Below are 13892 nucleotides of genomic sequence, written 5' to 3'. Positions count from 1 at the left end.
CAGGTATTCCAGCTAAGCTCACTCACTCTTTTCTGGCACAATCAGAGGGAACTTCTTAACCACAGCCGTTAGTAGCTGCATCATGGTCTCTATGTGCTCAGTGCTGAGGAGGCAAACACAAACATCAGGTATACTTACAGAAAATGTGATAAAGCCTTGGATTATGTGGCAGCTTTAAAAAAATGAATCTGCAACTTAAAAATGGAGATGCTAACGATTTAGAAAGACAAATGAAATCTAAAAACACTGCTGAAATCTGTTTCCTCACTCATACTTTTCCTTTAAACAGACAATAAACAATCTCTCTTCTCAGTTTAAGAGCTACAAGGTAAAGAGTCAGGTGTTTGTTCTCTGACTTACTTGATGAGGTCATGTGCAGTGTTGTCTGCTCCTTGCTCCTGCTTAACAGTGGTAGCTGCAGAAGCCACATGGGCAGGAGCGGACACCGGGGGCGACGGACCAGCTGTGACAGCTGTGCCAGCACCTGGCTCTGTTTTTACTGTGGCAGCAGAGAGAGAAAGAAAGAGAGAGAGAGAGAGATGGAGAGAGATTTGTGTCAACAAATCCACATTAGTAGTATGAGGCTGAAATAGACTTTGTGTAAATGTTCTTTAAACTCAGCATTTTGTCACATCAGTTAGACACTTGGGACTGAATGAGAGAACATGGATTTGGGGGAAGAAAAGCCAGAAGTGAGAGAAGAGAGGAGAGAGGGCAGAGTGGGTGTGGACCCCTCTCACCTTGTGCCAGAGGCAGGGCAAGGGAGGGGGACGCGTGGCCGACGGGACTCTGGGAGGCTCCAGCTCCAGCCACTCCAGGGATGATGGAGGAGGAGGAGGAAGGGGAAGCAGTGCTGGAGACTGGGCCTTTAGACACCACTATACACAGAAGAAAACACACACAAACACACACACACAGGATGGATCAATGGCCCATTAGGTAAATGGGCTTAACAGTAAGATGAAAAATGGTAGGGCAGGAAGATGAGTTAGGAGAACAGAGGAGAATCTAAAGCATGTTGGAGCTTCAGTCTCAGATAAATGGAGACATGGTGAAATCCAACTTCAGGAGGACAAACTCAGTAAATCTACTATAATCTCACACTTTTCAAACAACATGCTTTATTTCACCATTTGTTCTCCCGAGTCTTGAAGTAAAGAAATGTAGTGCAGCAACAAAGCGATCAATGTCAGTGCTCCCTCATGTTTTATTCAAATGCTCTTTCTGCTGCCTTTTATCTACTCCGTGACGCGGTTTACATTTTTAGCTCGAGTTGTTTTCTTTTCTGGAATGCACACATTTTTATAGGTCATGAAATAAGACTTCAAATGAGCTGAATGATGAGGCGGATTTTTTGCACCGTCTCAGGTGTATTCACCTTTCCCAACTGGCATGAGGATGGTCTGCAGCCCTCCAGATCCCGTGCCGACCCCCAGCTGCTTCAGCTGGTTGGCGGGGATGGTGAGGACGGTCTGCTGGGAGCTGGAACCTCCTGAGTGGATCTTCAGCATACCTGAACACAATACAGATGAGGAGAAGTGTGTGTGGCTGGACTTAAACAAATCTTTCAAAACACTGAATTTCTTTTCTGCATACCTGAGAGTGTTGCACCTGTCTTCCCTCCTCCTGCTGCCACACTGCTAACCAATGAAGCTCCAGTGACCAATGATGTGCCGCCACTCTTGGGCACACCCACCACAGACCCCGCCCCTGCACCCTTAGACATGCTGATGACGGGCATGTTGGTAACGCCCTTGGCGACTGTAACCACAGCTCCGGTTGAACCCGCGGCGCTCTTTGTCAGTGTGGCGGCGTTGCCAGCACCCTTCACCAGGGTGGCCACCGCTGACTTTGACAGGCTGCCTCCAGCGGCCGCACTGGCACTCTTCGCTGCATTAATTACCGCCGCTTGGTTTGCTGCCACCAGGAGAGAGTGGTGCTGGGAGGATGGTTTACCAGAGTCTGCAGCCTGCACAGAGCACACAGAGAGACACGGATGGCACCCAGCAATTCGACAGAAACACTGTGAGGAGTACAAGACAGACTGAGAAGATGCTAGCCAAGTATGACCAGAGCTCCAACTAACTTTTGATATTCTGTTAAGGTTGTGTCAAATTTCAATAATCTATGTACTTCAAGAAAAGCCATAGAAAATACATTTTCTAACTTCACATCTTTCCTTCTTTCTCGTTAAAGGGATAGTTCGGTTTTCTTAAACCGGCTGTATAAGATACTCGACAATAACAAGTCTATTACCCACAGGAGATACTGATCAGCTCAGACTTTTCAATTGAGAATCCAGGTGAAGTTCCAATTGCAGACAGGGCTGTCTTTACCATGTAATTAAGATGATTTTAAAGCTGCTGTTAACACATTTCTTTTTGTGCCAATTTGACCCTACTACCCCTGCAGACAAAGGGATGCTGATCTTGTCCTGCGTATGTGTAAGCAGTGTTCCCGGACAAAACATCTCATCCTTTTGTCTTCTGTATCACTCATTATGAAGATTTTCTGTGAGAAATATAATTTCAATAAATCTGTTTCATTTGATATCAGGTATAGGGTTGCAAAATTCCATGAATTTTCAAAGTTGGAAACTTTCCATGGGAATTAACAGAATTTATGGGAATAAACGGGAATAAACCAGGAATTTACTAAATTGAAGGTTGGCTCTTAATAGGGAACTTGAATATAGTTGGGGAAAATATATTTTAGCATAATCCTGACTGAAACAACCAGATTTCATGCAAGTACAGTTGAATATATATGTTATTCCTCAATCACATGCACATAGCACACTGCTTACTGCAGGGCTATTGAGACCACGCCCCCTACATGCACTTTTCATTTAACATTTTGAATGGGACTTTGTTGGGATTACATTTTTGTTAATTCATGAATGGGTCAGGTCAGAGGGATGAGTAATATATAACTCAACATTCAAGTTTTTGTTCTTCAATGAAATAATTGATTGTTCAATAAAATATTTAACACTTGATAAAGTTCTACTTACAAATAAATCTGTTTTAATTGTATTATTTTGGATGGATGTCTGCTCATAACAAAACAAATATTTATGATGGGATATGATACCTTTCCATTAAATTCCCAGTTAGCTTCCCAATTTAGTTGTGCAGCAACTCCCTTTTTAAGAGTGCCTTATGCAACCCCGTTAAAAACAAAAAAAACCTTTACATGACAGTGAGTGTGTTCATGATAGGGCATTTATCACTGTAACAAACACATCTACAAACACACACTGGCGTTTAGAGAGGAGATAGAGTGCTGAAAACTGAAATGAAATGTGGGAGGACTTTAGTTTTTTGTGAACTGTGATTTCCTTGCTCTAGTCCAGTTTGTTTTCCCTGCAGCTCTCACAGTGGGATGTGTCAATCAGGTCACTGGTTTTATGGAATTCTCCAAGACAAAAGAGTTCCCTCACAGACAGTCCTAATTATACGATTAACAGTCCTGCATAGGAGGCTTTTCTACAACAGTAAATGCAGCAAGCTATTTCTCTATTGTTAGTTTTAACATCTCTTGAGCAGCTATGTGTTTTTCTCTTTTACACACTGTAAGCATATTTGTTTTTGCCAGTTCAAACCTCTAGGAAGTCTTTTTTCTGTGTCTGGAGTTAATGAGGCTGGGCCGATGACTCTGAAGCTGTACTCATCCAAACACAGACCAGTAATGGGGAACTGCTCAGGGCTTCTTCTCTCACACACTTAAATACCAAACGCTGTTTTTCAGACTAATAGAATACTGACCTTTTTACTGCACTCACACTGTATCAGCCATGTTTATCATGCATTCATAGTGCAGCAGCAAATTAATAGATTTACCTCATAGAACTAGAGGTGTTAAAACAATGCAAATCAAGACAATCAAATCATAAAATCAAACTGTAAATGCAGGTAAACTCGCCTGCTGTTGGCTGGCTGCACCTGCTGCAGCGCTCACAGAGCTCGGGGTGGAGCTGGCAGCTGTGATGACTCCGCCTGTCATCCTCAACGTGGTCGTTCCTGGCTTGGACAAGTGACCTGCTGCAGCTGCCGTGACCGTCTTAACCGAGCCATCAGACAACTTCACCTGGGCTCCTTGGGAGCCGCCCACCACCTGTCAATCAAAGACATCATATAGTTCAATGTAAGGTGTAAAACTAAGGGAAAGGTGTTTATTTACCAATTAGAACAGCAATAAATACTGTCTGTTAATTCATCTTTCAATGAGGTCAGAACAGAACTTGAAGCATAATAGCATACAAGGTTCAAGAAAAGGGAAAAAAAATCTGGTTTTAAGTGTGTTAGTCATCGTCTAGGGAGATTCTCATTTATACAGTATAACATGACAAGCAATAGGAGGTTCTACCAGGCAGTGCTTCTGGCTGTAACTGTTTAAAAACTAGGCTAAAAGTGCAATCATCGGAGGAACACAAATGTCAATAGTGACTACAAAACTCAAGCCCAGCCTCTTTACTCATACTGACCTGAGCCAGGATGGCCGCCTTCTGTCCAGCCGTCACCCGGATGGCCTGCTGAGAGACATTTGCTGAGGATGATGCTGTGTGACTGGCTGAACTGGAGGCTCCTTGCTTTCCTGAACCTGCAGCTGGTTGGCCAACCAGGAATGTTCCCTGTGTGACATGGACAAGCAAGATTAGGTTTAAGGTAGAAATCCAACATTATCTAAATCAAGCTGAATAAGCCAACCATCGTAAGTAACAAGTGAGAATAGTGGGATGCTGCACTCCCATCTGTAAACTGAGATTAAAATGTGACCAATATTATGCTGTGAGGGACTTGATGTCACATTTTCATGACATGTGAGATATGAGGATTAAAAAAAATCAATGTGTCTGGTTTACAGTATTTCTCAATTTCTAAAACACTAAACTGAACCAAATTCTTAGCGGCCTGAACCCATGTATTGAATCATTCACTCTTTTGGCAAAACCATAAGCACTTTTCACCTGTTAGACACAACTTGCAAACACATTCTCACTCACTAAAACACATGTTGCACTGGGATGCACTTGTGTTGCATAATGGTAATGCACAGGCAGCAAAAGTTAAACACATTTGAAGCACAGGTGTCACAGCTTAAACACAACCACTCAAAACGGATCACACTTGTGACTAATGATGTGAGGAAACCAATATAAGCCAGTTCAGAGAGCACTGGTTGTTGAAGGTTGTACAATGGACAGAAATAATCTGAGAGGCAGAGGAAGAGTGTGTAAGAGGTGGTCGAGGAGGAAGAGAATGAAGAGGAGGGGAGCGAAATCGAGAAAGACAAATAACAGTAACTTCTGATGAAATCCGAGCTACTGTGATAGACTACGTTCTTTTCTCTTTTATATTTGTTGTCACTTTATTTTAACTGTATACAGGTGCTAAATTCAAAGGACAATCTTTTTGTTTTTCCAAAATTAATTTAGCCTACTGTAAACAATAAACATTATTTCTACAGCTTCATGTCCTGAGCTTTGTGTTTTCAGTTTTTTGACGTAGTGTCTAATGACTGCTCAGTATTGTTTTTAATTTTGATTGACTTGGGGTATGATCTGACAACATTGTTTGGTTTTGCAGGAAGAGTCAGAGGTCTGATGAATGTAGTTTGAAAATTGGGTTTTGTGCTTATAGTGTTGAGAAAAGCGTGGTGGATGTCAAGAAATGTGTTTTAGCAATTGAGAAATACTGTAAATACATTTTTCCACCTTTTGTGATCCCAATACCTCACAAAAAACACAACTATCAATCTTTGAAGTTAATTATCCTGTTAGGAATGTGGTACATCGAAGCCTGTGCAGTTGTTTACCAGTGTGTGTGTGTGTGTGTGTGTGTGTGAGTGCATGGAGCAGGAGATGAACACGTTTTCTTACTCATTACCTGGCTGTGTCAAATTCCTGATTCTGATTGGTCAAATCCCAACAATATCATTAATTTTCACAACAGAAGGGGCAGCAGAAACAACCTCATCACCTATCAAATCAATATGTATTGAGGACAAGATGCACCTCTGCCTGTAGGCACTGTGGCAAAAATGTTAGTTTCTGTCTCAGGCTGTCTCAATGTCTGTCTCAATATAATATGACAGTTTCTGGAATAGATGTGAAAACAACCTGAGGAGCCACTGGGTCCTCTGACATCTCTGACAGGGAAAGGGGAAGAAAAAATCTGCCTTGAAATCCAGCCAATGATAGCAGAGCTGGTGAGTGCATCTCTAAGCTGCCTAAGTAACTTAAACTGTAAGCAGGAGTGATATAGCAACAGCGTTAAAAGTTGTGACATTTGCATTAAACAACATCAGCCGGAAACAACAGTAAACAGGTGGGTCTTCAGCTTTGCTTTAAATACATCCACTGAACATGATAATCTAATGCCAGCAGGGAGACTGTTCTATAGAGTGGGTGCACGGAATGAAAAGGCCCGCTGACCCAAAGTCTTTTTACGGACCTAAGGGACACTTAAAAGCCTTGTCCCCTGAAAGCGAAGTGCCCGAGCAGGCACATATGGGTCCACCAGGTCGATGAGGTAAGAGGGTGCAGAGCCATGTACAATTTTAAAAGTCAACAGTAACACTTTGAAATCTGCTCTGGCATGAACAGGCAACCAGTGAAGTGAGGATTGATCTAATCTTAGTGATATTTCCTAGGTGAAAAATGGACACTCTTGTCACCTCTTTAATGACTCAGTCTTGCTGAGTTGTGTTAATTACAAAGCCCTGAGAAGGAGAACTGAATGAGGACAGAAATAATTATTGCTCTATTAATATTCCTGCAGAAGCCCTGTTAACTTTTTCTAACTTCACTTTTAATTGAAGTGTTCAGTTTAATGAGAATACTGACAAATGAGCGGGCTAATGTATGAACTTAACTGTAAATTGAAATGTTCAGCTTAACGATAATTGGTCCAGTAAATAGGCTGATCAGAATCTGTTGCCATAGAAGCATCACCGACTGTGGAATTTATTTTTTAGCAGAATAAAAAAATAGTAAATCAATTAAATACCATTAAATTAATATTTTAATTAATATTATCTATTTTTACTAATGTATAGTGAACAGGTGGTTATGCACGTTAAAATTCTGACAGGGTGAGCAAGACCCGTTCACTATACATTATCCATTTCATATTTCAAAGCTCTGTGGGGAAAAACACTAAAGATGTTATTTAACTCATAGACTGATAACTTAAAGATTACACATTCCAGATCTATACTTAAATAAAAGGTGTTAAACTCTGCAGACAACTCCATTGTATACTGTGAGCTAAATGCACAGACAGCACTGTTCTTTAAGTGACTGCAGGATCAATGCTGTAATGAATGTATCTAATTAAGAACACACCAGGCTCTACCTCTGCTGGAATACAAAAAACTGAGTCACTTGAGGAGGAGAAGAAACCACATTTGCATACTGAGCTTGCAACTTTGTTCATGCCATACGGGAATAAAATCTAAAATGTATTTTTTTATGCACATAAAAGACAACGTGACGCTTTGATCCAGCATATGATGCAATGCTTCAAATATGCTGCAGAATATATATGTGAGAGAAAATTGTGATTCACAATGAAACACGAGAGATCAAAGAGAAACACTTATAGTAGAGTATGAATGTCTCTAAATGTATCTGTTACAATGTAAAAGTGTTTCTACCCACCTGTGGGGTCTGCTTGAGGATATAAGATGTGTAGGAGAGGTTGGAAGGCAGACTGCTGGAAGAGGAAGAGGAAGAAGAGGAGGAGGTCTGGGAGCCCCCAGCGCCTGCTGACGAGCTGCTCTGGGACTGCTGACCTAAATTACAGACAGCAGAATTCGCATCGGTCTCAAAACATTAAAACAATCCTGTTATTCTTTACATCACATCACAGCTAATCTGTCCATTCAAGAGAGTTTAAAATAGTGTATTTTACTATGCATGGCGACACAGTGTGACGTTGGTTTACTGGTGTGAAATTTGTGGATAAAGAATGGGGTGCTGCTAAATTTATCTCATCTGAATTTAAATAGCATGCTTCATGAGGAGCTGAGACTTGCAGTACGCATCAAATAAACTGCAAGGAGGAAATAGAGGACTCTGACTGACTCACTGTCCTGGAGGTAAAGCAGCAGACAACATCTGTAAGTCACTTCAGCAGTGGGTCTCTTTTCATTCCCAAAACTTTATGATGAGCCAAGAGCGTTGACATTTTTAATACAGCCGTCTACTACTGCAGGCGGGGAGGAAATGTCAGGGCAAAAGCTATCTGGCTGGGGCACTGACCCTGGATTCTGAGTCACCTGCACACTCATGTATCAGTGTCAGTCAGAGCCAAACCAGTCCCTAAGTTGCATGAGAAGCACAAGGACACAAAATAGAATTCATACAAATATAAATTATGCATGCATATGTATGTATGTATGTATGTATGTATGTATGTATGTATGTATGTATGTATGTATGTATGTATGTATGTATGTATGTATGTATGTATGTATGCATGCATGCATGCATGCATGCATGCATGTATGTATGTATGTATGTATGTATGTATGTATGTATATATTTTTATTTTTATATATTTTGCTCTTTTGCTTTTTCCAATTATTTATTTTTTGATATTAACGTATTTATCATATCATAGTTTCACTATTCTTAATTTTTCTGCTTAAGTATTTATCAATCTTTTATTCAAATTATTATCACATATTATTATTGGCTTTTTTTTCATACATTTACTTATTGTGTTTCTTATACAAAAACATCACTAACTTGAATTGTTTACATTTATCTTTTGTTTGTAATGTGTAAACATTTAAATAAAAAGATATTTGAATTCCTTTCTTTTTTTCTTGTTCTTTTTTGTGTGTTTGGTTAGGTTGTCTTTGTATTGTTTTTATTGCTCTGTTTATTTTTATGTTTTCAATGCTGTCACTATGAGGAAGTGTAAAACGGACACTGTCCACTAATATGATCTCTTCTATATGTGCATAAGCTTCCCTTTTGACAATTTCTGATTGTTTGCTTTATTATGTGTCTGTATTGAAAAAGTTCAATAAAAACATGTTATAAAAGAAAAAAGGTCTTTGGAAAAATAAATAAATAACAATTATTGCAATGAAATATAGTGCTGAACATTCTCAGATTTAAGTTTGAGGAGTATGATCTCTATGTATCCACAAAACGTACTCTTCTACTAAGACTCAATAAGTGTTGCAGAAAAATGTTGCAGCGGTGTTAACACACCACACTTGTGCACCTGTGAACTATTTAGTCCAGGTGTCAGTGACTTTCAGCCTTTTTAAACAAAATCAGTTCATTGTGAAGACAGATAGTTGGCTTGTAGAAATGGTGGGCGAGACGGAGAGGATCACCTCACCAATTTGATTCAAGAACAGATATTTCTGAGTGACACAATCCTTGAATTTTATCCAAAAGTATGTATTTCTATAAGAGATTATTGTGGGGCTTATGATGCCTTTAAAACAGATGATAGACCTGATTCCAGGTCACCAACCTACAGGTCTACAGCCTCTGCGCATCGAGCACACAGCTCAACCGCTGAGCCAAACCACCACCCCACTATAAAACAAGGTTAACAAACAAAACACCCTTCCTACAGATTGTTGACGTTTATTTGTTTTGTATTATTGCCATCATTATTACTATCTTCTTATGCATTCCCACATTACTAGAAATGCACCTGAAGTATCCTATTACTATCCTCTGTCATATTTTCCGACTGTAAATTTAAATCTGCTCAATAATAGCCCTGAAGAACAGGTTGCTTTTGAAACTATACACTCTCTCAGCTAGTTGCATTGGTGTAAAGTGGCAGGTTTCAAAAGGTTCACATTGTTGTTTGTAGCCATAACGTTGCTACACAGGGGAGTTTTGACCTTTTGGTTGACAATGTGTCTGCTGAGTACAAAAGGCATGCAAAGTGTGTTAGATTGTGTGAAGTATTAATAAACCAAGCTGCTTTATCTGCATTTAAAATAATTAATAAAGGATGTAGTGGTCTCACTTGCACTGGAGGCTCGCAGGATAGCTCCCTGCGGGATGAGAAGCAGCTTCCCCTTCCCAGAGGGGTTCTTGCTGTTGGTGGTCAAGTAGAGCTTGGTGCCTGGAGGCAAATTAGCCAAATTGGCCAGGTTGTTGGCGGGCAGCTGAAGTGTAGCCATCACTAAAAACATACAGATAAAGAGAATAAATAATCAGCCATTGCTGAGATTTAATGAAAAATGTAAACATTCTGCTTGGCTTAACCTCAATACTTAAATAAATCTAGCCTAGAGTCAAGCTCATGTACACGACAGACTCTGAAGTCACGTCAGAAACTTGCAAAAAGAAGTTTCCTTTAAACTTGAGCACGATGTGAACTTATGAGTGAACTCTAACCTCCACTCTTGCCGCTTGAACCACCGGCCGCCTTTCCAGTCGCCTGCTGACCAGATATGCCGCCAGCGCCGCTGACAATGGCTTTGGCAACCCCCTGAGCCAAAACCTGCTTTCCACTCATCACCTTTGACACAGAAGGGTTTCCCTTTGCAACCAGAATCTGTCCACTGCTGATGGCCACCTGTTTGACCGCAGACTGGAGCGTGGAGCTAACGGGAATGCCTAACATCTGTAAAAGAGAGAAATGTAGTTTCTGGACAACTGTGACTTTTGATGACACACACCAAGTGTGTATCAAATCAACATGGAGTAGTTAATGTGTATGCGTGTGTGAATGCAAGCCAGACCTTGCCAGTTGTGGCCCCTGTGGACCCTCCTGCCTGCTTCTGAGCTGACATGGAGATCATGTGACCTCCTTTTACTGCGACAAACTGGTGTGCTGCTGTAGCGGCAGGTTGCTGCTGGCTGGTTACTGTGGAAACCATCTGCTGCTGCTGTGTGGAGACTTCCCCAGGCTCCTGCTTAATAATAACCTACACAGGAAGTGTGCGCACATGGAGAGAAGGATTGTTACAGGATGGACACACTGCCTTAAATCAACAAGTATAACACTCAGATCAAAAACTCGCAGTTTAGTATCTCATGTGACAGAATTCTCCTGTACAGCTTGTTTTCTTCATTTCTTTCAAGAGGCTACAGGCAGTGAAGGAGTGAGAAGAGAAGACAAGATTTGTTTCTCAAAACAGATTCTATAAAATCATCTTCATCATTTATTCATCAAGGAGATGTTTTTATGTTTCCCATCTGCCTCTATCCTTGCTGCCTTTCAGTACTACAGCAGATGGAGGACACCAGTGTGATCAAACAGATATTTGGAGTGAAATCATTTCTCTCTCTTCGTCGATGATGATGGGATGATGCGAGCATGAAAGCTGCAGGATTTTACAGCGCAGTATTGACATTAGGTGAAACAGAACCAGTTCTCTCCGCACTCCCCTCCTATATTCAGAGTGATGTCCCATTTAAATCGCTTGCCAAGGCACTCACATCTGCTGAAGATAGCACCCAGGCCTTCTATTAATACCACTGTGCTTTGTTAAAGACACAGATACCACAGCGGGGAGAGACCACCCTTCCAGTGTTGGGAACAAACCAGTGAAAAAAAAAGATGCTTAAAGTCATCAGATTGCGTGTAAGAGGGTAATGCTTCAACTCACCTTCACCCCAGAGGAGAGGAAGGTGCCAGTGTGAACTTTGGGGGCAGGGGAGCGAGTGCCATGAGCAGCTGACTGTTTGGCTGAAGGGCTTCCTGTGGAGTAATGTACACAAAAAACACACAATAAGGAAACGTTCACACTGCAAGGTTTAATGCTCAATTCTGATGTTTTGCTCAGATCCGATTTTTTTTGTTTGCCTGTTCACGTTACCACCTATAATGTGACCTGTATCTGATTCCAGTGTGAACTGTTTGCAGCTCCGAACTGCCCCGCATGCACAAAAGAACAGTAACACTGGCATCACATGCAGCTGTTTCACAAACGTAAACATGGAGGAAGTCAGCATTTTGGCCTTTGTTACAAAGTTTTTGTGCAGTGGGAGCCGGAGGATGAGTGACCAGGTGTGGAGGAAATCAAGTATAAAGGAAAAGAGAGCCAAATTGCTTGTTTCGGCTTTTTGCGGAGCTGTGACCGCAAATACGATCGAAAGGTCTATGTGGATGCGGACACGGAGTCAGGAGTGATGGGTTTGCAGCGTTAATAGTTTCACAGAGACGGAGTGTATTAAAAACTTCCAGATGTCGAGGGCAACTTTCAATTAGGGATGCACCGATCCTACTTTTTAGGTCCTGATACAGATACCGATACTGATACTGATACCTGGGCTTCTGCCGGTACCGATACTGAACCGATCTGATCCCTGCATTGATTTTACAATCGCTATTCCTTAATGTGAGGATAGAATCATGTTTGGCAACTTCAGGCTTTTCTGACTTTGAAAACCCCCCCAAAAACAAACATTTTTAAACTGACAGCATCATTATTCAAGAGATTATAAATATGTACCAGCAGTTTGGTGAGCTAATCTTCATAACCAACAGATATTACAATTCAGCTGTAAACCTCAGCAGTGGATGAGAGGAATTAAATATTCTGTATAGAAAAACTGTTTCAAATGTGAAAATAAAAAATAGGTCAACGTAGTGTTTCCAAAGTGTTTCCCACAGAATGACCTGTAACTGTGGCAGGGAGGAGGGATATTAAAATCGGCACTATATATCGGCCCCTGGTCGCCGATATCCGATCTAGCTTTTTATGTCAGATCTGGGCGAAATCTGATACCAGGATCGGATCGGTGCATCCCTACTTTCAATTACATCTGTCAGCGGCTCTCCCCAAGACTCCGTCGACAGGACACTCAATTGAGGCGGTCCAGCGTTGCTATCCTCCATTTTTACAAGGCTACCACCAGGCAGAATTGTGACGTGTGTCGCTATTAAGTGACGTGAAAGTATCAAATCCGCCTTGGCCGTTCACACCAAGCGGAAACCTCCGGTCTAAAAATATGAGACCAATCAGAAGTGTTAAAAGCTGCAGTTCATCGAGGATCTGCTTGAGGCTGGCTCCGGAAGTACCGGAAACCACATACACATGAACTGGAAAAAGCAGATCTACAGCAGAAATAAACATGTTTACAGCCTGGTACAAAAGACGAGTGTAGTCTGGATAGCTCATTTCTCGATCGGCTCACACTGTACAGGGGGTGAATTTTTTTCTAACACTGCAAATTCAAAGATATTGAGATTACGAGTCTTCCAATGAGAGTCACAGCTGACTTGATTGACAGGCGGGAACACTGTAGCTGTTGGCTAGGAGGCTCAAAGCCCGCCTCTTTACGTCACAATCACTCAACAACAGCAATATGGCTGCCGCCGACAATTGGCCTCAAAACAGTGCTTCAGAAACAGATGGGTGCAACACGGATCCTACGTCCATATTTTATACAGTCTATGGTTCACATTGAGGTTGCATTGAAAAAAATCAGATCTGTATCTGATTCAGGACCACATTTGGAAGTGGTCTAAATCTGATTTGAAAAAATCTGATTTGGACCAGATTTGAGTGTTCACACTGCCTCTAAAAAATCTAACCTGGTCACTTGACCCCAAAAATCGGATTTGGGACACTTTTGCCTGCAGTGTGAACATAGCCCTAAGTCACACCATGGAGGAGATGACAATTGGTTTGGCTCACTGCAGCTCCTTTCCTTTCCACAGACATTAATGCCACTTATGTGTGAGGTGACTGTTACCTGCCAGGGATTCTCAGAGTGGGTGTTAAAGGAAGAGATTTGGCTTCAGCTGTGATTTTGCTCTCACAGCTGAGCACTGCTGAAGTTTCATTCTTTACCTACTGCTTAAAATTTTGTTTTATCCCTGAGTTGGTGAATCAGCCACAACACCCACATCCACCTCATCCAGTTTGATAAAACATCGCTTAACAGCACTCCA

At 41.4% G+C, this 13892-nt stretch overlaps 1 protein-coding gene across 1 annotated transcript in view; it reads right to left on the bottom strand.

Annotated features, from left to right (window-relative positions):
- Nucleotides 1-13892, bottom strand: part of yeats2 (YEATS domain containing 2) — a 32732-nt gene that overhangs the window by 7278 nt on the left and 11562 nt on the right. The window contains exons 13-24 of the mRNA XM_034702514.1: nucleotides 11602-11693; nucleotides 10732-10917; nucleotides 10385-10613; nucleotides 10011-10169; nucleotides 7664-7797; nucleotides 4487-4633; nucleotides 3925-4116; nucleotides 1597-1969; nucleotides 1379-1513; nucleotides 741-878; nucleotides 361-499; nucleotides 27-103 (exon numbers count right to left, since the gene is read on the bottom strand). Coding sequence (XP_034558405.1) covers nucleotides 27-103; nucleotides 361-499; nucleotides 741-878; nucleotides 1379-1513; nucleotides 1597-1969; nucleotides 3925-4116; nucleotides 4487-4633; nucleotides 7664-7797; nucleotides 10011-10169; nucleotides 10385-10613; nucleotides 10732-10917; nucleotides 11602-11693 — 2001 coding nt within the window. The remainder of the gene's footprint in view (nucleotides 1-26; nucleotides 104-360; nucleotides 500-740; nucleotides 879-1378; nucleotides 1514-1596; nucleotides 1970-3924; nucleotides 4117-4486; nucleotides 4634-7663; nucleotides 7798-10010; nucleotides 10170-10384; nucleotides 10614-10731; nucleotides 10918-11601; nucleotides 11694-13892) is intronic.

This window comes from Notolabrus celidotus, chromosome 15 (assembly GCF_009762535.1).
Source record: "Notolabrus celidotus isolate fNotCel1 chromosome 15, fNotCel1.pri, whole genome shotgun sequence".
NCBI classification, from domain to species: Eukaryota; Metazoa; Chordata; class Actinopteri; order Labriformes; family Labridae; genus Notolabrus; species Notolabrus celidotus.
Note: the sequence above shows the minus strand (reverse complement) of the source record. Positions and strands in the feature narration are given on the sequence as shown.